At 50.8% G+C, this 21425-nt stretch overlaps 7 protein-coding genes across 7 annotated transcripts; 1 reads left to right on the forward strand and 6 right to left on the reverse strand.

The window, feature by feature from the left end:
* Nucleotides 1-770: 770 nt before the first annotated feature.
* On the reverse strand, nt 771-2259 carry N7481_010463 (DUF3237 domain-containing protein; the record flags this gene model as incomplete). Its single annotated transcript, XM_057269682.1, has 5 exons — nt 771-799; nt 861-1155; nt 1221-1541; nt 1616-2102; nt 2171-2259. 5 exons carry the CDS (start codon nt 2257-2259, stop codon nt 771-773), a joined length of 1221 nt encoding a protein of 406 aa, XP_057116856.1.
* Nucleotides 2260-3687: 1428 nt separating this feature from the next.
* On the reverse strand, nt 3688-6233 carry N7481_010464 (Rad21/Rec8 N terminal domain protein; the record flags this gene model as incomplete). Its single annotated transcript, XM_057269683.1, has 7 exons — nt 3688-4604; nt 4663-5074; nt 5123-5588; nt 5688-5822; nt 5894-6034; nt 6103-6139; nt 6215-6233. The coding sequence occupies 7 exons, from the start codon at nt 6231-6233 to the stop codon at nt 3688-3690; spliced, it is 2127 nt and encodes a 708-aa protein (XP_057116857.1).
* A 795-nt stretch (nt 6234-7028) lies between these two features.
* argEF (bifunctional acetylglutamate kinase/N-acetyl-gamma-glutamyl-phosphate reductase) lies at nt 7029-9780 on the reverse strand (the record flags this gene model as incomplete). Its single annotated transcript, XM_057269684.1, has 3 exons — nt 7029-7084; nt 7142-8060; nt 8134-9780. The coding sequence occupies 3 exons, from the start codon at nt 9778-9780 to the stop codon at nt 7029-7031; spliced, it is 2622 nt and encodes an 873-aa protein (XP_057116858.1).
* A 1765-nt stretch (nt 9781-11545) lies between these two features.
* On the reverse strand, nt 11546-12172 carry N7481_010466 (SNAP receptor SNC2; the record flags this gene model as incomplete). The annotated part of the gene is made up of 3 exons (XM_057269685.1): nt 11546-11565; nt 11633-11861; nt 12062-12172. 3 exons carry the CDS (start codon nt 12170-12172, stop codon nt 11546-11548), a joined length of 360 nt encoding a protein of 119 aa, XP_057116859.1.
* Nucleotides 12173-14374: 2202 nt separating this feature from the next.
* Nucleotides 14375-15801, forward strand: N7481_010467 (glycoside hydrolase family 76 protein; the record flags this gene model as incomplete). Its single annotated transcript, XM_057269686.1, has 2 exons — nt 14375-15109; nt 15238-15801. Coding segments are annotated over 2 exons (1299 nt in total), but the record flags the coding sequence as incomplete, so codon positions are not given.
* A 617-nt stretch (nt 15802-16418) lies between these two features.
* Nucleotides 16419-17032, reverse strand: N7481_010468 (uncharacterized protein; the record flags this gene model as incomplete). The annotated part of the gene is made up of 3 exons (XM_057269687.1): nt 16419-16546; nt 16642-16826; nt 16995-17032. The coding sequence occupies 3 exons, from the start codon at nt 17030-17032 to the stop codon at nt 16419-16421; spliced, it is 351 nt and encodes a 116-aa protein (XP_057116861.1).
* Nucleotides 17033-17533: 501 nt separating this feature from the next.
* On the reverse strand, nt 17534-18903 carry N7481_010469 (phosphatase PAP2 family protein; the record flags this gene model as incomplete). Its single annotated transcript, XM_057269688.1, has 3 exons — nt 17534-18149; nt 18223-18734; nt 18838-18903. The coding sequence occupies 3 exons, from the start codon at nt 18901-18903 to the stop codon at nt 17534-17536; spliced, it is 1194 nt and encodes a 397-aa protein (XP_057116862.1).
* Between the last annotated feature and the right edge of the window lie 2522 nt (nt 18904-21425).

The raw sequence follows: 21425 nt of genomic DNA on the forward strand, positions 1-21425 counted from the left end.
GGGTGGATCTTCTTCAGTAGCCTGAGTCCTGTATATGTACATACACAACCATACCAAACAGAACCAGACTAACTAGTATTTAGCCAGTCCGGGGTAAAAAGTTAATTGAAAGCATTTACGAATGCAGACCCCAGGAAACTTCGGTACATGAATACAGAACCATTAAAAACTATGCCTACAGGTCCATGGCGTGGTATACGCAATACGCGAGATAAGAAGTTATAATTGAAATGGCACATCCTGTTAAGAAGAGTGGAAACAGCGCAGACTCAATCAGTCGGAGTAAAGTAAGAGAACAGCCTAGATAGGGAAAACCGTAACCATAACATAAACATTGAGCAGGGAGCAGGGAGAAAATCAAAAAGAGGCATAACACCATTGCAAGAGAAAAACCGGGGTAAGACTGGGGTAAAAAAAAATAAAAAACAGACAGAAAAAAAAAGAGAAAAGGTAGAGCCCACTGGACCAATATCAGCGGTTTCTGGAGAATCCCTCGCTCAGATCGGTTCAAAAACATGTCGTAGGAAGAGGTACATCAGAAGTATAAAAGGGATCCAATCGGGCCCGGCTACCAAGATACAGGCAGCGATGCCAGCTGGGTTTGAACAGGCCCGATTACAATATAATCGTAGATATGTGGCACAGCGGAAATAGATCGTTCAAACGGATCCACATAAAAAAAGAAATTGGTTCACAAAAACACCATTTTTCCCATCGCAAAAAGACATCGCTCAAGAACGGCAAGACAGTGAAGAAGTCATGGGGTGCATTTAGTTGACACGGAATGCATCGAAGATGACTGGGAGACAATCGTTAGTAAGAGAGGCCATCAAGAAAATTTGGGGGCGGCGTCGACATACCTTCTTGGCCGCGGCGGCAACCACTGCCGATCCACATCAGGGTATTCAAAAAGGTGTATCGTTCATCACCAGTCTCCATGCCAAGGTTGAGACGGTATTTATAGCTTCCCGGGTTGATCCCGTCAGCCATCGCAGAGTCGTTGACCTTTTCCAAAACGTCCTTGGCGCCGGTGAGCCAGCCGTCCGCCTTGATTATGATGAAAGCTGGGGGCTCGTCGGCGGTCTGAAGGAGGTAGTTCGCGCGGATACTGGTTGTGGAATCCTTAGTCACGATTTGAGTATCCTGTCCACCGGGCTATTTTTTTTTATTATGTTAGATTGAATCTCACTTCTTCAAATGTTCAAGACGGGGCTACTCACCAGGACAATTCCCTTGCCCCATCGACCAGCCCACTGACCACCGAGGTACGAGACCCATTCGCGGTGACCCCAGATACTGGCCCCAACGCCAACCTTGGGGTTCATCTTGATGCTCATGCGGAAATCTAGCTCCAGAGATGGAGCCGGGATCTGCAATGATCGCGCGACATCGCCTTCGGGGAATGTGTGTAGCAGGTTGTTGGCTGGGATCGAGTCCTTCATGACGCTGAGGTAGGTTGGGCATTCTAACAAGTGTTGGCGCTGGCGACTTGTGTTCTTGGCGCGAACTTGTTGACAGTAGATGCACTGTACAGACAAACACTGTTTATTGCGCGCGTGGTCAGCATTTCGGTTTTCGCAATCGTCCGCACTCCTCTTCTGTTGCGACAACTTACCTTGTCTTCCTCCTTGGCGCGGAATTCGACAAAGGCCGCGTGCACGTCGTCCAGCGGCGGCGCAGGCAGGTTTGAATTAGCAGACTTGGGCTTGGGCTTGGGGGTGGGACGCGACGGTGTAGCGGATGGGGGCGCAGAACCCGGGGGTCCCGGGGGTGGACCTGGGGTCGGCATGGGCGGGCGGTTCAGGTTCTGCAGAGGGGTCTGCATAGGAGTCGCATGAGGATTAACGCCGTTGGTGATCATGGTGCCATTTGGAGTGGGAATGGCCGTCGGGCCTGTTGGGCCAGGTGGTGCGGCTGGGGGGCCGTTCGGAGTGCCGGGGTATCCATTGGTAGGAAGGCCGTTGGGGGTCTGAGTGGGCTGAGTAGGCTGGGGGGGCGTTGGGATGACCGCGTAGGCCAGGACACTCAAGCAAGTGTTGCTTCTGTCGGGAGGTGTTCTTTGCACGGATTTGTTGACAATAGATACACTGCACGGAGAGGCACTAAAAAAGATGTAAAACGATGGTCCCGTATGTTAGTGACGCGGTTCTCGATGGGGGTGAAATATTACGAAATACACAAGTCACGCACCTTATCATCTTCCTTGGCGCGGAACTCGACGAACGCCGCGTGCACCTCCTGGTCGACGGTGCGACCCATCGCAATGGTGGAGAGAGAGATGGTGAAGGTTTATGATGAGACCCGGGAAAGAAAATAGCTAACGCGATGCAACGCGCGATGCTGGGAAGAAAACGGATTGCGGTTGGGTGGGGGGGAGGGAAAGGGAGGAGAGAAGAGCAGAATTGGAAATGGAAATGACCGAGACGGTCGGCAGTATTGTACGCGGTAACGGGTACGCGCCTGCGTATGTTTGAGACTGTACGTATACTACTGTATACAGTACATAAGATGCACTTGTCTGTACGATTAGTATATGCAATTAGTACTAGTATTTAATATAAGGGGATTATACTGAGATATTCTATGAATATACTGTCAAGTCTACCGAGCATACACTTAAAGTTATCATTTCTGAGCATTCCCATTCCATCCCATCCCAGACTGTACACGCGCGTCAGCCGATAGTGATAGCACTGACCACCGATAGCATACGCGCGATAGCATATACTCAATAAGCACTGCGACACGACAGAAGAGCATAATTAAATTCTTAGTTATATCGCACTATTATTCGGGGAATATTCTAAATGGTTCAATTTCACAAAAACCACAGCACTCAGCTCCTTATTAACCTTCCACCCTCTGTCCTACCGAGATTGGCGCCAAGTAATCTCACCGGGCGCACTCGCTTAGACAGCCTCAACACACGACTCAGTACTAGGCAAGAGAATGCTGGGATAAGGCAGAAACTATCTGCTAATTGCCTTAGGCCAGGCATTTCATTCTACTCTATTTCATTCTATTTTACCTAATATCATGCTGGGAACTCCTATACCTGTACCGCAGTCACTGCAGTACAAGTATGAGTATTAATACCCATTACTGTCCGTTCCAAAGGCGACCCCGTTCCTGTATCTCATACGCGATACTCAACGTCTTCATCGTACTGGTTCCGACCGGTTCCTGGTAAGATTAGATTAGATTAGAAACACCAGCATATACTCCTAGTATACTGGTAGTAAACAGAGTACTGTACCGATTCACCTTGGAATAAAAATCATAAAAATGAAGTGAAATTGAATCTTCCTCTCCACCCTCTCCATCCTCTGTATTAAATCTGTCAATTGTCAACTGTCAACGGGTCACCCTTACTCCATCCCCACCCAGCCTAATAATAGCCACACGATACAGAACGTTGTGCACCCTAGGGTTGTGACAGACGACAAAGGAAATATACTAGTTCTATCTAAGGTAATAAATAAAAAAACCGCATTGCAAAACGAGAGGGCATCTTTGCCCTGGCATATCGCCCATGTCCGAAGACAATATAAATGATACCTAAATAACTTGAAGAGAAAATCAAATCGCGATCCCCGCAAAATAGGAAACCATCATTAGAATAGTCTCCCTCGAAACCCACAATGGAAAAAAAAACCCCGTTATGAAATAAATCAATCTCCTTCATCATCAAACTTCTTGGGTCGCACTGGCACCATCCCCCTCAACAACCCGCATAAAGATACCCCCAGATCGATACCGCGCGCCCCAACCATCACCACCACCATCCGAAAGTCGATCCTGACGAACAACTAGCCACCCCTCCGTCGCAAGCGTGAGAACATTCATAAAAGCCTGCGTAGCAACAACTCGAGTCGTCTGAGAGGGCGGAAGAATATCGCCGAACATAACACTCCCACTCCTCTCATCATCGTCATCTTCAAGTTCGAGCACAGGTGCAGCTGCAGAAATATTCTCGCGAATAAATTCGTAGAAATTCAGACTCTCCCGATCAAGACTTGCAAGGTATCGATGGTTCTTCCGTAGATATTGAAGCTGTTCACCCAGACTGTTCCGGGTCTTTCGTAGACGCGACTGCGTATTCGGATTCGATAGCATACTCACGTTCTCACGGTCCAATGCAAGTTCATTTTCCAGGTAACGGGTTATCTCAAGCTCGTCGTCGATATATCCACCAGCAGTATCGAAATGGCTTGGATCAAGATGGCTTCTTCCGGCGAGGGGACTGGCACTTGTGATTCTGTATCGTCCCCCTACACCAACACCAACTCCGGCCCGAGTATTCGACTCAAAACGAGGGTCACCGATACTCATACTCCTACTCCCGAACCGCTGAGCCTGACCAGAGGAGTGCAGAGATGCACTGATGTTCCACGGCATTTGCGAAGAAGCATCATCGAGGATGCTTGACGGAGCGTGGCGGGCGAATTCGACATCTTCGAGCTGATCCACATAAGCATTCATACCCCGATCCTGGGCTCGGGCTTCGCGTGGTAATGCGCGCGCATGATCTTGCTCATCTTCCGTACCTCGTTCATCCTGGGGGGTCTGGGCGTAATCCCACGCCCCGGAGCGACTTATACAGTCTTTCCCCAGAGAACATATTCAACGGGTGCGGTTCACGTTTCGCTCCCAGTCCCATACCAACAGAGCCCAGTCCCTGGCCATAGACCCAAAAAGCTGCATTCTTCTTTGCAATTGTATGCAGTCTGTTGTACTTCTTTTGCTTGGTGGCTTGGGCCATGTTTACCAGGTACTCTTCGTTTGAGCGAGCGAGGTCTGCATTTCGGAGGGTTGTCTTTTCATCTAGGGCGATTTCTCGGAGTGGACGCTTGCGAGATGGGGCTCGGAAGATCTCTGTTGGATCGTGGGTTATATCTGCTTCTTGTTCCACTTGGTTTTGGTGATTTTTTGGGGCCTGGCCCTCGAGTTCAGGGATATTTGTCGTTTGCGCTGCGTTCGGATTCAAGTCGAGGTCCATCATCACTTCATCTCGGAATGGATCTTCTTCTTGATTCATCTGTACGATCTTGATTTGTTTGAAAATCAGTTGCTGCTTTTCACCTGAAAATTGAATCACTTATTGTATGTGTGCATTACTCACTCTTTCCTTTCGATGTAAACTTCCAGAAGGAGTATCTTCACTCAATCGCGGCATCGAAGCAATCTTGCGTCTCTTTCTCGGCGAGAGTCGACTAGAATGAAACTCGACGATATTCCCATCTTCGTCGAACTCGAAGTCAGGCTGGAGGAGAATTCCTTCTTCGCCTCCCTTTGCGACAGGTGAAGTTCGTCCGAAAAGTCCTCGATTCACCGCAGACCCGAAAATATCATCTTCGAATCCTGCCACAATATTCCCTGTCCCCACATCTTCCATCGGGAATTCGACCTGGATCTTACTATTCCCTTGGAGGAAGGTAGATTGACTCCCAGCTGACTTTCCCCAGAGACTTGACCCTTGAGTGGAGGCGTCATCTGCGCAATTGAAGAGCGAAAAATCGAAGTTGAGGCCCGGAAGTCCTGTTTCGGGGAGGAAGGTCGGATCATAAGGGAGGATGAGAGAACTTGGTCTGCAGCGAGGGATCGGTCAGTTTTTCTTCCTTCTTTCAAGTTTCACTTGACGCTCTGAAATGGCTGGTGTTTCGTTCGGAAAAGGGTGGCCTTCTCACTTTGCTTTTCCGGCATTCGGATCCAAGTCGCTGCCAGGCAGGAGTCGCAGCATTGAAGCCATCTTGTCTCGCATTGATTGCGCATCTAGAAGGGTGTATCCACATTGTTGATAGAAGACTCTGCTAACGCCGTATCTAATCACATCTTATCAGAATGGCTTCCAAGCACGATCATTGAAGGGCCGGCCAGGGTGGACGAAACATACAGCATACTCCCCTGCAGACGCAATGCCATCGGGACTTCTGGGTTGGTAATAACCCTGCACGCCCCAGGCACATTCACGTCGAAGATAGCCTTGCGGTTTATTTTGCGAGTTGTTGACTTGGGGCCGAGAGTTGCGGCCAGCCTGAGGTAGGTCGTTGGTGGTTAACTGGATTCTGGGAGACCTTGGATGATAGATGACATCTAACTTACCAGACTGTGGCGACGCCATGTTCTGGCGAGGTCAGGACTGGTAATTGTTAGTTTGGTTTCTTCTGGTGACTGTCTGGTGTCGCTTCTAGAGGAGTAGCGTGGATGGACTGACTCTCGTGGCTGTAGAACATTATGAACCAAGGGACCCAGTGGCACTTGGGATGCTTGCTTCTTCGTTTTCAGACTTTCGATGGAATGAGAATGGATGAGGATGAGGATGGTAATGGGTGGGCGAGTGTGAAGGTGAATGGGTGGAATGGATAGGTTGGTGGTGGGAGATGGAGGTGATGGAAGAAGTATCATATCAGTACGCCACAGGCCACGGGTATACTTCAAGTTGCAACCTCCCACAATTCCATAAAGGATATACTACCACTAATCTACAATTCCCTGCAGTGATTTGTTAGGTATTCTTTTATCATCTACATCATATCACACCCGGACCAGGCTCGATCCTAGCCTTAAATGGCTGTAACCTCTAGACAACTTCTTCAAACGCTTTTCATTCCTCGGAGTCCCAGCTCGAACTCGCCCGAGTATCAGAAAAAGGATAGACCCGGTGGGCAAAGACTCAGGTATAGGGAATATGTAATGGAGATCAGGAAAGGAACAAAGAAAAATAGAATGGAATCTAAGAAGCGAAACACCGACCACGCAAGGACTCTCCACAGGCAAAATGAACAAAAGGACAGGCAGAAAACCCCAATATAGCTTGGATAGATCCCGAAAAATATAAAACAGCCCAACAAATGTCGCAACATCATTCAACATGCCCACATGATGCAGTATACAGGATAGAGGCATGACGGGCGGAAACACAACACAGCAGAGGATAAAGAAGAAAGGCGCATGAAAAGTTATGCACTCAAAAGACTCGGCGTCCACTTTCTTTTATCTCGCTTTTGGTTCGTGCGGGAGGTGGGCATTTATTCCAGGGGAATGCCCTCGTACTCGGAGTAGCCCAGGGCAAGGTTCATGTTCTCTGCGAGATGGTTAGTATCTATGCTTTTGGAAACTTGTAGGGACTGTGAGAACTTACGAAGACACTGGGTAGCGGCACCCTTGAGCAGGTTGTCGATGGTAGCGCAAACAACAACACGCTTGCCGCTAGAGTGGACAGCGAATCCACCAATCTCAACGCCGTGGCGACCGGCAATGTCCTTGACCAGTGGGGCCTCACCGGTGATCTTGACAAGCTTCTCACCGGCGTAGCGCTCCTGGTAGAGGTTGCGGATATCCCGAGAGGTCATCTCCTTCGAGAGGGGAATGCTGATGGTGTGAGAGATACCCTGGAACCAGACCGCGACATGGGGAATGAAAGCAATGCTGGTGCCGAGTTGAGAGCTGATCTCGCGCTCGTGGATGTGGTCCGTCAAGCTGTAAGGGATGAGGTTGTTGGTGAGGTAGTTGACATCGTTCTTGGGGCTAGGCTTGGTGCCGGCACCCGAGTAACCGGACACACCGAAGGTGGTGGGCTGGCCGCCAAGGAAGGGGACAAGGGGAGCAATACCGAGCTGGGCGGCGGTGGCATAGCAGCCCGGGTTGGCGATGCGGGTGGCACGGGCGATCTGGGAGCGGTCGATCAACTCGGGCAGACCGTAGGTCCACTGGTTATCGAAGCGGTAATCAGCGCTGAGGTCGACGATGACATTTCCCTTCTCAGAACCCTGGTTGACAGCGTCGACGAAGGGCTTGCAGACACCGTTGGGGAGAGCCATGACCCAGCAGTCAATGTCGCCGTTCTCGGACATCTTGCGGACGTCCTCTGGGCTGAGGTTCTCGTAGATGATCTCACGCTTGTTGTAGCCCTGGAGCTTCTTGCCAGCCAGCTCGCGGGAAGAGACGTGACGAAGATCCATGTTGGGGTGGGCGTTCAATAGGTTGATCAGAGCCTGGCCGGTGTAGCCACGGGCACCAATGAGAGCAACCTTGGCGGGAGTTGCGTTGGAAGCGTTCTTCTCGCCCAGAGGGGGGGTTAGGGTTGGTGGTGGCGAAGGTGCGCATGGAGTTGACGGCAACGGTAGGACGCACACGAGAAGCGCGGAGGGCGTTGGAGGTCGAGGAGAAAGCACGCTTCTGCTCGGCAGAAGCACCGCTGACGCCGTGGCCCTTGGCGAACTTGGTAGCAGCCTCCTGGTGAGCGCGGTGGAGGCGGGACTCGAGGTTAATGTCACCAAACATCTGACGGCCGTTCTTGGTGAACTCCTGGACCAGCTGCTTGACCTCCTCGCCGTTCTCGACACCGTACCAGAAAAGGACCTGGCCATCGCGGCTAAGGCTGCCATCAGCCTTGTCAAAGAACCAGGTCAAGTTCTCGTCGTCCTCCTTGACAGTCCAGGCCAGCTTGGGGAAGTCCTTCTTCAGGCTCTGGAAGACATTGTCGGCAACGTTGGTGAGCCAGCCAGACTTGGTGATGGTAAAAGTAGCAAGCTGGGCGACCACGGAGCCTTGCTGAGGAGGCAGGACAACAGCAAGAGCCTCCATGGGGTCGTCATAGTAGACCTTGAAGTTGTTCTCCTTCAGGCCCTCGACATAGCGGTCGACCACAGCACGGGCATCCAGACCCTCACGATCACGCACCAGGACATCCTTCAATTTCTGGAGATCCTCGATATCGGAGAGGGAGGTCTTGACGTGGATCTTGTTGCCGCGGCGGATCAGAGTACCAGCACCGGAGTCGGTGAACAGCTCCTTCTGAAGGTCGGCGGGGTGGATGATGGCAACGCTGGAGGAGCGGGGAAGATCGCTGAGCAGGTCCTTCATCTCCTTGATCTTGAGGCGAGTACCGTGGCGAACCCACCACTGAGTCATCAGGTGGTCGTACTCCTCGTCCAGGTTGATGGCGGAGATCTTCTCGCCGGTGTCACCGTTGAAGAGACCGCCCTTCTCGGCGAGGTAGACAATCTTCAGCGGCTGCAGAGCGCGGGCCAGCTCACCGGCTGCGACGTCTGCGTTCACGTTCAGGACCTGGCCATCGGGGGTCTCGGCCATGGAAGTCAGGATGGGCAAGCAGCCAGCATCGATGGCCGACTCAATGGGCTTCTTGTTGACGCCATTGATCTTGCCGACGAGGTTGTACTTCGGCTTGTCGAGATAGTCGGCGGAGAAGACGCCGGCGGTCAGAGGGCGGGCACGGATACCAATACGCTCCAGCTCCTCAACCAGCTTCATGTTCTCCTCGAGGAACAGCTTACGGGCCAACGAGAGGGTCTTACCGTCCGTCACGCGAATACCATCCTCGAACTGGGGCTCAACACCAGCATCCTCCAGCATCTTGTTGAGCTGGGGACCAGCGCCGTGGACGACGATGGGGTAAAGACCGACATGGTTCAGGAAGGCGAGAGCGGAGGAGAGGGTCTGCAGGTGCTCGGTAATAATGGCACCACCGACCTTGATGACGGCGAATTGCTGGGAGGAGACGGAGGTGAAGTGGGAGAGGTATTGCTGAACCTCACGCTTGGAGCCGATGTTGCTCAGCAGCTGCACAACGGTGTTGCGAGTGGAGGTTAGGTGAGGGTCGGCAGAACGAGAGTAGCCACGCGCGTTTGAGCGAGCGGTGGACACCTTGAGGCCAGCTGAGAGACCAGCACGGAGGGGAGTGTGCGGTGCGGAGAAAGATCGGAGGGGTGTCGTGGAAGCTCTCCGCACAGCGGAGCGAAGGGACAACATCTTCGACATGCGGCAGCTTCAATTGGGAACTTGACCAGTCGTCCAAGGGGAGGAAGCCCCTTAAAAAGCGGAAATGAGGGTGGAGGGAGAGGGAGAGGGGAGAGGAGAGGGTTGGGATGGGAGAGGAAGTGGAAGTGGGAGTGGGAGTGGGTGTGTCAGTGGCAGATGGGAATGACTGAGAGATTTTAGCGGCGTCGGAGCGATCTTTCCCCACCGCCCACACCTCCCGCCCACTCATCTTCTCATCTTCTCATCCTTTTTGACTCAGCGTGAAATAAATTCACGAATGAGCTCCTCCACCGCCTAGATCATGGGTTTACACCCATCTCTCTACAAATAAGATCTTCCCTATTACTACCCGCATGGTCCTGCGTATGAGCGATTTACTTTCGCAATTTTGGAGGCAATGCGCGATTCTGGTGGCTACAGCGGTGTCGGCGGAAAGCTCGCATTATCATAAGCGAAAATAAAAAAGGGACCCAGAAAAGGTCAAAAGGACCAAAAGACCACAAGGTTTTTTCCCATTTCTCGGCGTCAATCCACTATCACCCTACCTCTACCGAGGGTATTTGACTTCTTCAATGTCGGCTTGGGTCTAGTGCCAGGTTATCTGATCCTCTGGGCCACTGTGACTCGTGCGTGGCGTAATCCGACTATCCACACTTCCTCCACCCGGTCTGAGCTTGCCGGGTCTGTTTCGCTTCGTCCCGCCATTCACATTCGAGCTGGGCCTTTCTGATGGCTGTCCGGGGCAGTCAGCCGAGTTGCTGGGTCTGCAAACCTCGTATGCGCAGATTCTTTGCCAAGGAAGCGGGTCGCGGACATTGCAACCCGTTCGAGTAGGAGGAGGAGAGGAAGTTGTGGCAGCGACAGTGAAAACAGCACTGACAGTAGGAGCAGTAGAGTGATAGGAAGAAGTGAGTATTCACTGGCACCTTTGCCAATTACGCCAGTGCCTATTGAAGGCAGTATGTAGGATAGATACTGGTGCCCGATGGGTAATGTAAGAAATATTCCTAGTGTGCCAGGTGGTATTTAAATATAGACTAGGTAGTGAGAAGGTAGTATTGGGTAAACCACTGGCACAGGCACCTCTTTAAACTACTACTAGTACAATAAAAATTGAAGACTCGGAGTGTTCCAAGGTTCGTATTGAATCGAATTGTCAAGTGAGCCTACTTCTACCTAATAGATACTCGGCTGCTTGACTCCTGCCAGTGGACCCTTCCTATGTACCTGACCGCAAAAGTACAGCGGAGTCCCTTGCAGCCAGTAGGCATTTAGACATGACTCGGAGTATACGAGTACGGAGTACAGAGTAGATCGATACCTACTAGAAAAATAGGAAGAGCAATCGCATAGTGATGACATAACTAATCGCGGCAATATCATTTACATTTACATTTCCCGGACGAGGGGGCGGGGCTTCATCCCATGCAAAATTAACCAAAAGGACGTCGCTCGTCTCGTTGGCACGGGGGAAGGCAAGGCATTTGGTCATTTCAACACGCCCAAGAACAGCTGAGAAAGCAGAACAGGGCAGAGACAAAGGAAAGGTAACAAAAGAAAAGAAAAACACAATAACAAAAACAGGAGGTATTAACGGTTAACGGCTGGAAAACGCGACGGCCATGATTCCTCGACAAGTAAAAGCCCGGTAAAACAGATAGTTTCATCATTCCCATGTTCCCAATTGAAGCACAACGCGCGTGGCTGCGTGAGATCGAATCGTCTGCGACTCGAGGTTGGATACTCTAGGTACCTCCATGGGTGTTTATCCCTTGGTAACCGCAACTGGAGGGCTATTGTTAGCTGGATTCGTTCCCCAATGTATCCCCTTCCCCAAAACGGTATCACTCACTCGGCACAATGATCACGACCAGCAGGACGATCACGCAAATGACCAGGCATACACGCATCTTCATATCCTTCCACCACATCTGCTTGCGCACACGGTTGGCGCCGCGGCGGAACCCCTGGGCTGATACAGCCAGGTTGTCGGTCTTATCCTGGAGAGAGTCGAGGCGCTCACCACGCTGGGAGACTTTGTTGATATTCTCGCGCATCACACCGACGGTGTCGTCAATTTGCTAAAAGCCACCCGGGTTAGCCTAGTTCTGTCCGTTGTCTTGCCCTGGCCAAAGCCCATTATTTGGGGTAGTTTGGAGTAATATTCCCGAGGCCAACCCCGGCGCGCTCATCTGCCGTTCTATATTGTAGATATCATGGCAGGATCGCACGCCGGGCATATCCACGAGTCTGCTATCGAGGGGGGGAGGGAAGGACTAACCGCTTGCAATGCGGCTGTTCGCTGGTTGCCATTTTGGGAGGCGCCTGCGGTTGCTGTCGCGCCCTGGCCACCGGCCGGGATATAAGGGTCGTAGGGGGCTTCAGAGGCCATAGTGGGAGGAGTTTCTGAGAGTCAGAAATGTTAGAACAAATCGACAAAGGGTTAGGCAGGCAGCCTCGATTTCGGGGGAGGGTCAGGGTGGCCCGGATCGGATTGGGTTGGGGGACTGGGAGGGGGTTGAACCAACTCAGGAAGTGTAGGTGGATGCAACGAGGCGGGTACGGAGAGTCTTGAGGGCTCGGTTGCGGGGGTTGGTGGGATGGAAGGTCGTGACAGAGAGGGTGAAGATGAGAGTGGAGGTGAATGGGAGATCGATCTGAAGCTGACCACTTCCACTTTCACTTTCACACGGCCACGGCGGGTTTCGCCCAGAGTCACGTGCGGTGGCGCTGTCTCAAAAGGCAACATTAAATAATTGCCATACGGAACCAGCGAGTTGTCAATTATTAACTAATAAATAGTATTTATTATTCTTAACTACCGAACTACCGATGTAGTCAGTAGTAGTAATTATGGTACTCGATAGAGTGGCAATGGCCCATGCCATCCGATACATCATTGTAGGGTCCCGTGGAGGCCAATCTAGACAAACATTGGTTCTGTCCCGCTGTCGCAACGTGTCAGGAGAACATAGTAACTAGTAACAATAACAGTATACTAGTATAGTATAGCATAGCATATATACATTCAATTAATATCGTTCCATTCCTGTTAGTTCACACTCTCTTCTCTACTCAACTCGACAGTACTAGACGACATACATGCTGTAGTGTAGTAGTGCTGCCTTGTTGCTCGAGAAACGGCACTTCTTAATTTAGTAACACGCTCCGGGGTTGCCGCGCCACTCTTCACTCGTCACTCTTTACAGTCACCTTCACTTCTCGACGGAATAATACCCCCGTGCTGAACTCATCTGCTGAATCCTGAGCAGTAATGGTACCTGTCAGTGCCTTTTAAACTTCTTCTGACTAGGTACTTCACCGTCGCACTGCTTGCTGTCCTGGGTTGTCATCGCCCCTGGCCCACTGCTGCACCATCACCATGACAGGCAAGAGATCTGTCGATCTCAGCCGCCCTCCGGATCTGGACTACCTGATCTTAATCCGTGATTGACCCTTTAAGAACCCCAATATCCACTGCGTAGGGAGTATGGAGTATCTCCAGCGTACACAGCCTTCCTCTGCGAGCCTTACGGATATGCACGGTGCTGCGGGGGTGGGAATCGGATGGATGCAGGCACCTCTTACCTACACATTGAACGTCTCTGGGGTTGAACCAATCAGATCATATATAATATTGGATTCTTGACTGTATACACCATACTTGTGGTGTTAGAACTTCGCTAACATTAGACCCCGCGACCCCCACCCGGGCATTCTTCTATGGAGTATTCCCCGACAACGGCAAGTCGCCTGCCAAACAGCTACCTGTCTACCCACAAGCACCTAAATGTGCGATCTTCAAGTTGCGAGTCAGAGCCCATGCGACACTGTACCAAGCACAAGTCCAGCCCTCTTCTTGCCGATGATCCCCAGAAACCACGCCAGTTGAGTTCTCTGCCCTATTTTGGCCCCAACGTCGGCTCCATGCCTTATGACCCTGGTCTCCATTCCCGCCGCACGCTAAGCCAGGCTTTTCGCTCTTTTCGAGTAATCATGTTTCATCTGGTGTCGATCTCCATCTATTAGCACCCTGCGGTGTCTGCTGCTTTGTGATTAGTGGTGGTTCTCTCTTGGGGTCTGCTCTGCGGAGTTCGCCCAGCTTTACGGTTCGTTCGTTTTTTTTCTAATTTTAAGCAAACTGTAGCCTTTTTTCTTTTCCATTTGATCCTTTATCTAGCCTTGCTTCCGATCTTTGGAGCAGCGGACTTGTCTGTCTACTTCGAATACATTCCATTCTCCATCTCCATCTATCCCCGGTCATCTTTACACTCACATCAAAATTCGTTCCGGATCTCTTGGCTTCAATTGCTTAGCCTTTTAGTCGAAGCCATTTCTTCCCGAGGTTTATATACTAGTACCTTTCACACTGATACCGACCAAGCTGTACTACTATCCAACCAACTGCCGAGTTCACTCCAGGGCTCCCAGTGTAGCGCTATCACAATGACAAGGCTAACACGATCATGGAAATCCTTTCTTCTAACCCCCTTCCTTATATCACAATTCGCACTATCTATAGAGCTAGACTTATCGTCAAAAGGTATGCATCATCATCAACCCCATCTGAAATATAACTTGAACCCAGCAAAGGTCGAAACTAAGACCGTGGAACACCTACCCAGACTCCATCAAATCCGCCGCCAAAGAAGCCGCCAAAGGCATGCTGAGCTACTACACAGGCTACCAACCCGGCGATGTAGCAGGAAACATCCCAGACCCATACTACTGGTGGGAAGCCGGAGCGATGTTCGGCGCGATGGTGGAATACTATTACTATACCGGCGATGACACATGGAACGACTGGACCACACAAGCGCTGCTGCACCAAGTCGGCGCAGACGATAATTACATGCCCTACAACCAAACCAGAACAATGGGAAACGACGACCAGATCTTCTGGGCATTTGCAGCAATGTCCGCCGCCGAAACGAAGTACCCCGATCCACCCGACGGCCAACCGCAGTGGCTCCAACTCGCCGAGAACGTATTCAACTCGCAAGTCGCTCGATGGGACGCGTCAACTTGTGGCGGCGGCTTACACTGGCAGGCATACGAGTCTCTTGGTGGGTGGCATTTGAAAAATTCGATTTCAAATGGCGGCTTGTTCAACATTGCGTCGCGATTGGCGCATTATACCAACAATGGGACGTATTCACACTGGGCGGAAAAAATCTGGGACTGGACCGAGGATATTGGTCTCATTCGTCCGGATTATACTATTTGGGATAATACCGATTCAAATAATAACTGTACTACTTTCGATCGGGTGCAGCATGCCTATCTGCCGGCTGTTTTCATGCATGGCTGTGCCAATATGTATGCTGTGGTAAGTCGCCAGCCCAGTGCAACGCATCGAATGCGACAGCAAGCCCTGTCTTGAAGAAGGGGTGACAAAAAGAGAAGCATACTAGTACCCTGAACATACCAACTAACCACGGCCAATTTCGCATTTAGATAAACGGGTCCAAAAAATGGGAAACCCGCGTGACCGGCATAACGAAGGCACTGGACTCCTTCTTCGAACAGAAAAACGACAATGTAATGTCCCAACCATGCGAAGTCGCCTCATGCAACTTAAACGAGCAATCCTTCAAGGCCTACCTAGCTCGTTTCATGGGGGCAACGGTACCACTCGCGCCGTTCGTCGAGACAACTATCATGACGAAGATCAATGCGTCCGCCATCGCGGCCGCAAAGCAGTGTTCCGGGGGCTCAGATAATAAATGCGGGCTGCGCTGGACAGATGGGGGGAAATATGATGGGACGACGGGGATTGGGGAGCAGATGTCTGCTCTTGAGGTTATTCAGAGTACCTTGGCTAGACCTAAGGATGTGCCTGTTTCGCAGGATACGGGTGGTACTAGTACGGGTAATGATCCGTCTACAGGGGGAAAGAAAGATACAAATGTTAACACGAGGGATATGACGACGGGGGATAAAGCTGGTGCTGGGGTTTTGGCTGTGTTGTTTGTTCTGGCGCCTGTTGGGGCATTGGTCTTTTTGAGTGAGTTGATTTGATTCGGGGTTGTTTTTGCATTCATAGTTTGGAGTTGGGATCTATACTAGTACTGTCTAAGATTTGAACCGGTTCAAGTTGATACTAGTTATCTATACTCCTGGTGCGTGTTCCGGGGTTCACGAAAGATAGTATTCTGCATACCTTCTTACCTTCGTACTGGATTTCCTCAGTCTGCTCCACTCTTTTAGGACTTCGTTGGTTGAAGCAGTGTATCCACTACGCCCTGGGTTCGAGTTGTGACAAGACTCTATACCCACCTGGGCAGCCAGCGCTGGGAAACAACACCCACAGCGTCTTTGCTAAGTGCCAATGAGCTAAGCAAATTACCTATACATTTTTCACACTTTCAATCTGAATTTGGACGCTTTCATTGAACGGAGATGCGATCGTAAAGAATATAATACAAAGCCTTAACTTGAAAGGCATTCAACGAATACACCGATTGGTATCATACACGCCGTAATGTTGTAAAGATCAGATCCAATCCTGGAAATACCTAGGCCCTAGTATACGCAGACCTGGAATCCTTGGTGTCACTGCAAGACAGGAAGACGGGCGAGCAAGGTTGTCCGGTTCTGGCCGTGCTGGCGCCAGCTTCAACCCTGGAGAAAGATAACTATTTCTCTCCCTGCATCTCCTTGCGCATTTCCTCACGTTGTGCCCTAGCCTGATCCTTCACCTGCGAGCGCTGCGCTTCTTCAGTCGCCCGTCTCCGATCCTGTTCTTCCTGCGCAGCGTACCAAACTAGAAGAGCAGCGAGTTAGCAATTTGCAAAACATGACCGAGCCAGGGCACAGCCCAAATGCGATTTGGATCGAAATTGGGATTGAAGAGCATACTCGACTTATCCGACTTGGACCACTCTTTCAGTTTCATCACATAGTCGTCAAACTCCTGCTCGCGCCGACTGCCCTGCTCGGCTGCGCGCTTCTGGAGATCCGGATTATACCGCTTGCGCAGTTCCTCGTCAGTTGGTCGGATGTATTCGACAAAGGCTGGGCCTCCAATTGAGATCAGGATTCCTCTGTGGTGGATGATGCGGTCAGTTTTTTTTTTTTCTTTCCTTCTTTCTTGCTTCTGTTTCTGTTTCTGGGGCTGCGGCTGTTTCGAGCTTGCGACCGGTGGTTGCGATTACGGTTGCGATTGCGGTTGCAGCTGTGTCTGTCTGAAATGATGATTGGAAAGAACTCACCCTGCAATGACCTTGAACCATAACCCCGCGCGAGACATGTTGGCGATGAATGGGTGGGATGTTATTTGGGCGGAGGAGTCGGGGAGAGAGACATCATCGCGATCGGCGCGGCTCTCATTTGCTGCCGGCTGTGGCGGTGGTGCTGTGGCGGTGTGGAGTGAAATGAAGGTGTGGCGGTGCTTACCCGATGGAGGTTTACTACTGACTAGTATGATCATGGGGAAAGTACCAGGTACAACGGAACATACCAGTAGTTCCAATGTATCTAGAACAAATTGACGGGGATCATCTGGTGAAAGATTGCATATAGAGAGTAGTACGGATAACCACTGAGAGCATTAGATCGTCATCCACAGAGCTACTAGTAGTTTGGTATGGTAGCTTGCACGAACTCCACTTTTTGTGTCGGAAGATCATGATCATCCTCCGCAAATTAAGATTTGTACTCCGTACTATATATCAACCTCAATATCCGCATATATAAACCATGTATCCCGTAGTATATAAGTAGTATAGTAGTATAGTATAACCGTATACCATCACTCTAAATCATAATTCGACACGGGCCCGTAACGAGGCGATTCAGCCTCCCTCCAATCATCCTGCTTCCCAATATTGGGGATCGGCTTCGCGATCCGCAAAATCCAGCAAATCCAATACTCCACCGGCAAAAGGAGCAGCAGGATGCGGTTTCCAAAGAAACACGCAGTGACCGACACCATCGCAAGGACGGCGTCTAGCCAGTAGTGATTGGCGGTTGCAACGATAACACTCAGGACTAGCACGGCATACAGCACGGCCAGTACACTATAGATGATCTGGGAGACGGGCGATCTACGCACACGCTTTCCGCGGAGACGGTGGAGGATTCCGGAATGGTAGAGGAAAGTGCTGCTGATGCAAAAGGCGTAGGTGAAATGCAGACTTGGCATGGCGGCGAACTGGTTGACGGATTTGCTGTTCACCCAGACACTTTCCGCGTGATCTTGTCGGACGGTGTCGAAAAAGCCGTAGGATTCGGGGAGAAGGCGGGGTGGCATGCAGGGGTAGACGCAGAAGGTTGCGAAGGCGAGGAAGTTGCCCAGGGTCATGGTACGACGGGCGATGGCGAATGTGTTGGCATCGGGAGCTTCGTGGTAGAACCAACCAAGGAATCTATCCGCCATGAAGATATGGGATTAGCATCGGAAAAATGTCGAGTTGTGATCACCATTTGGAGAAAACTTACAGCACTGTACCTGGGATGTGAACCAATGAATATATGCGGTTGAAGAAGGTCATCATGGCCGGGGCGTGGTCCAAGAAGAACCTTTGATACGCCGACTCCTGGAGAGGAAACATCCAACTAAAGAAAGATTCATGCTCGAACCAGAGAACATCCTCGCCGTGTTGTTGGGCAACTTGCACGACCTCGATCTGGGCGGGCAACAACCACTGTGACATGGCCTTGGTGACGGAGTAGAAAAGATAATTAACAGCCCAATAGAACATCTCGATTAAAAAAGGGTATTTCCACAGAATCCTGCTGTGGATGTGCTCTGCCCAGCGGGACGAGTCTGGGGTGTGGATAGGGATGCCGCAAAAGGTCTCCGGCCTCTGCGGGCAAGGGGGTGATGAGTCGCGGCCATTATTAGGTGTAGGGTTCAAGTAGTCGCTCTGTGACTTGTTGCCTCTGCCGAAGATGCTGTAGTTCTTGCGTCGATTAAGTACCAATGAGCCAACCATGATGGTCACGACGACCTGTTGTGGGATGTAAGCAAATTATTCTGATTGGAATCGAAGCTTCTTTGTCTCTCCGCCGCCTGTTCCTCTTGTCGAGGTAGCGGACAAACACAAAACGTACCAGTGGCTCGAGCCATGAGTGCGACGCGAACTGAGGCTTCCCCAGCTCTGGCGTTGACTCCGACATGGGAAAGAAATAGGCAAAAGAAAAGGCCAAAAGAAGGAAAAACAGGGAAGCAAGTCCAGAAAAGATTGGTCTTGAGAGGAGATGAAAAGCAGAAAACTATGAAAGGTCCGCTCCGAAAGCAGCCAGCGTCGAAATGATCGACACCAAGGCCAAATTAATGGTGCGGGTAGTATGTAAGTGCTGCTCAGCCCAGGCGCACCACAGCGCCTCTTGAGATGTAAGAGAAAACGAAAGCGAAATAATGAAAAAAGAAAAAAGCTCAGCACCTTCCCTCAACAGTGTACGCGTCCAAGGCCAAGACAATTCTCATTGGTTCGCACTCAGCTATTTAGGGGAGGGGGGGGGGAGTCGGAGTTAGGAGTCCGCTTCAAGCATTACTCCTTGAATACTTGTTGAAGGTTAGTGCGGAAGGGAGAGCGGGGTCCTGGTAGGGTCATTCTTCACCTAGGACTCCGTTCTCCGACCTCTAGGATGTGGAAAAGAAGCAAGTTGGCGGGCCTGAGATGGCGTTGCATCCAATGGAAGTCGGGCACGAATACGTATACGATTACCGTCTCCAAATTGGGATCCATCTCGGAACCACCGGGTGTTTGATGGCGCCGCTAGCCCAATCTGACTGGCTCGAGCGTACTCGTATGATGATCCGCGATCCGATAAGGCTGGGACACCTTAATAAGCTTGGTTGATCCTTGCGCGAGAAAGGGGGAAGACGGATCGGAGTCGGACGCGGAGAGATGGGAGTGCCGCTGACTGATGATTGATCTTGGCTTTGCTTGACATTGCTGGGATCAAACTCCGTGTCGATTCATGTAAGAGTATTTCCTGATCGATGTATACCGGGGTACTCGTACGCATAATTTCTACTAGTGTAATTCCGCCGAGATCTCCTTCGGCCGTAAGCGAGTGCACTACATAACCACTTGTACTAGTACAGTGTGTACGGAGTACATACCCCGTACCCTGTAGGAAAAGGGGGGAGGGAAGAATTGCCCTGGACTAGATTGAAATGGGAACATTTCGGGGAAACACTTCGGGATCCTTCATATTGCATAAAATCGAGATTTTGGGGCATAATTATTGGATTTATCGAATGAATTAAATGGGGAAATTTCCAGCGCCGAGAGTTAGGGTTTCTTGGCGCGCCATTCGCGTTCCGCCGAGACACTCGGTGGACCTCAGCATAAACGGTTGGTGATCATGCACACGGAGTGAGTGAAAGAACCGAGAAGACCAGAGCATGGAAAATTGAACCCCGGAATGGACCCCTTTTTTTGTGTGTTCAAGCCATGAGCTCTCGGTAATTGTACAAGTACGAGTACGTTGTTGCTCAGACATCTGAGATCCTGGCTAGCGGGTGTCACACGACTACTAACTAGTAACTAGTAACTAGTACGGAGTAGTCGTCTGAGCACGCGACCAATTAAATGAAGATTCAACTTTTTCCTGTTCGTCTATGATGTGCTGCTCACGACTCGTATGTCCTGTATGTAGACCACTCTGTAGTTTTTTGACTACTTTGGTGCTTTACAAAGGTGACACTACAGGTGGAACGTGGGTGAGACAGTGATCGATCGGTAGAAAACTCAGCTCGGTCACGGTTCAGTTTTTAGTACAGAGTGCTCGCAGAGATGGAGAATGCGAGTCAAAGCACATGGGAGCAGCACTGACACGTCACACTTCCAAAGTCATTTATTGATCTATACCCTGCAGACACAGTTATGTACACATCGTCAGCGCCATTGTCGATTAGACTTCCGCCAGAAGCGCACCTAGTTCCAAGCTTAAACAGCCCTTCAGCAAGCCCACACGTGGAATTTTTAGAAGACCCGGCAGTCCCGTACCAATGTACCTCGGCCTGAAGTCATGGAGCCGACGGATCGGGCTTGATTAGTATACTCCGTAAAACTATGATTATTGCTCCGTACTCCGTGCTCCGTGTTCCGTGCTCCGTACTCCCGTCGGGGTCGGGTTCGGTCACAGCCACTCTAATGTCTTGGATGCCTGAGATGGTGTGTGGCGGTGACGGTGGCTGTGGGTTGGAACTGTGGCTGGGCAGACACTTCAAACTTGAAGATTAAGAGTCTAACCAACTTGGGACGGTTGCCAAATTTCGTCAAATCCGACAACCTTGGAAGGCTCAAGGTTGCGAACAGATTGTTACTATTAACGACATGACTAGTAGTCAAGTTCCAGAGGATGGAGTACTTCCCCAGCCAATAGGTCTACTAGTATTTTTGCAATCTTTAATAGTTTCTACTGGATGTATCTATTTGCGCTCGGGGTGTAGGTACTTCGGCAATATCGGACCCCGACCCCGATCGTCGGCTTGATTTGGCCAATGCCGAATTATGTGCAAATCACCCTAGGGTACTGTGTGGTTACTACTTAGTTGGAGTTGCTCTATGGCCAATTCATGTGGGCAGGTGTGACAGGCAGCCATAACTTGGTCATCGATCAGCATGTAATTTCCAATTCTTCACAGGCCAGTCAGGGTCCAAGCCGTGCCGTGGTTGGTAGTGGAG

Source organism: Penicillium waksmanii (assembly GCF_028829765.1).
Source record: "Penicillium waksmanii strain IBT 27052 chromosome Unknown utg000009l:1.0-4314994.0:1.0-4318279.0, whole genome shotgun sequence".
Lineage (NCBI taxonomy): Eukaryota > Fungi > Ascomycota > Eurotiomycetes > Eurotiales > Aspergillaceae > Penicillium > Penicillium waksmanii.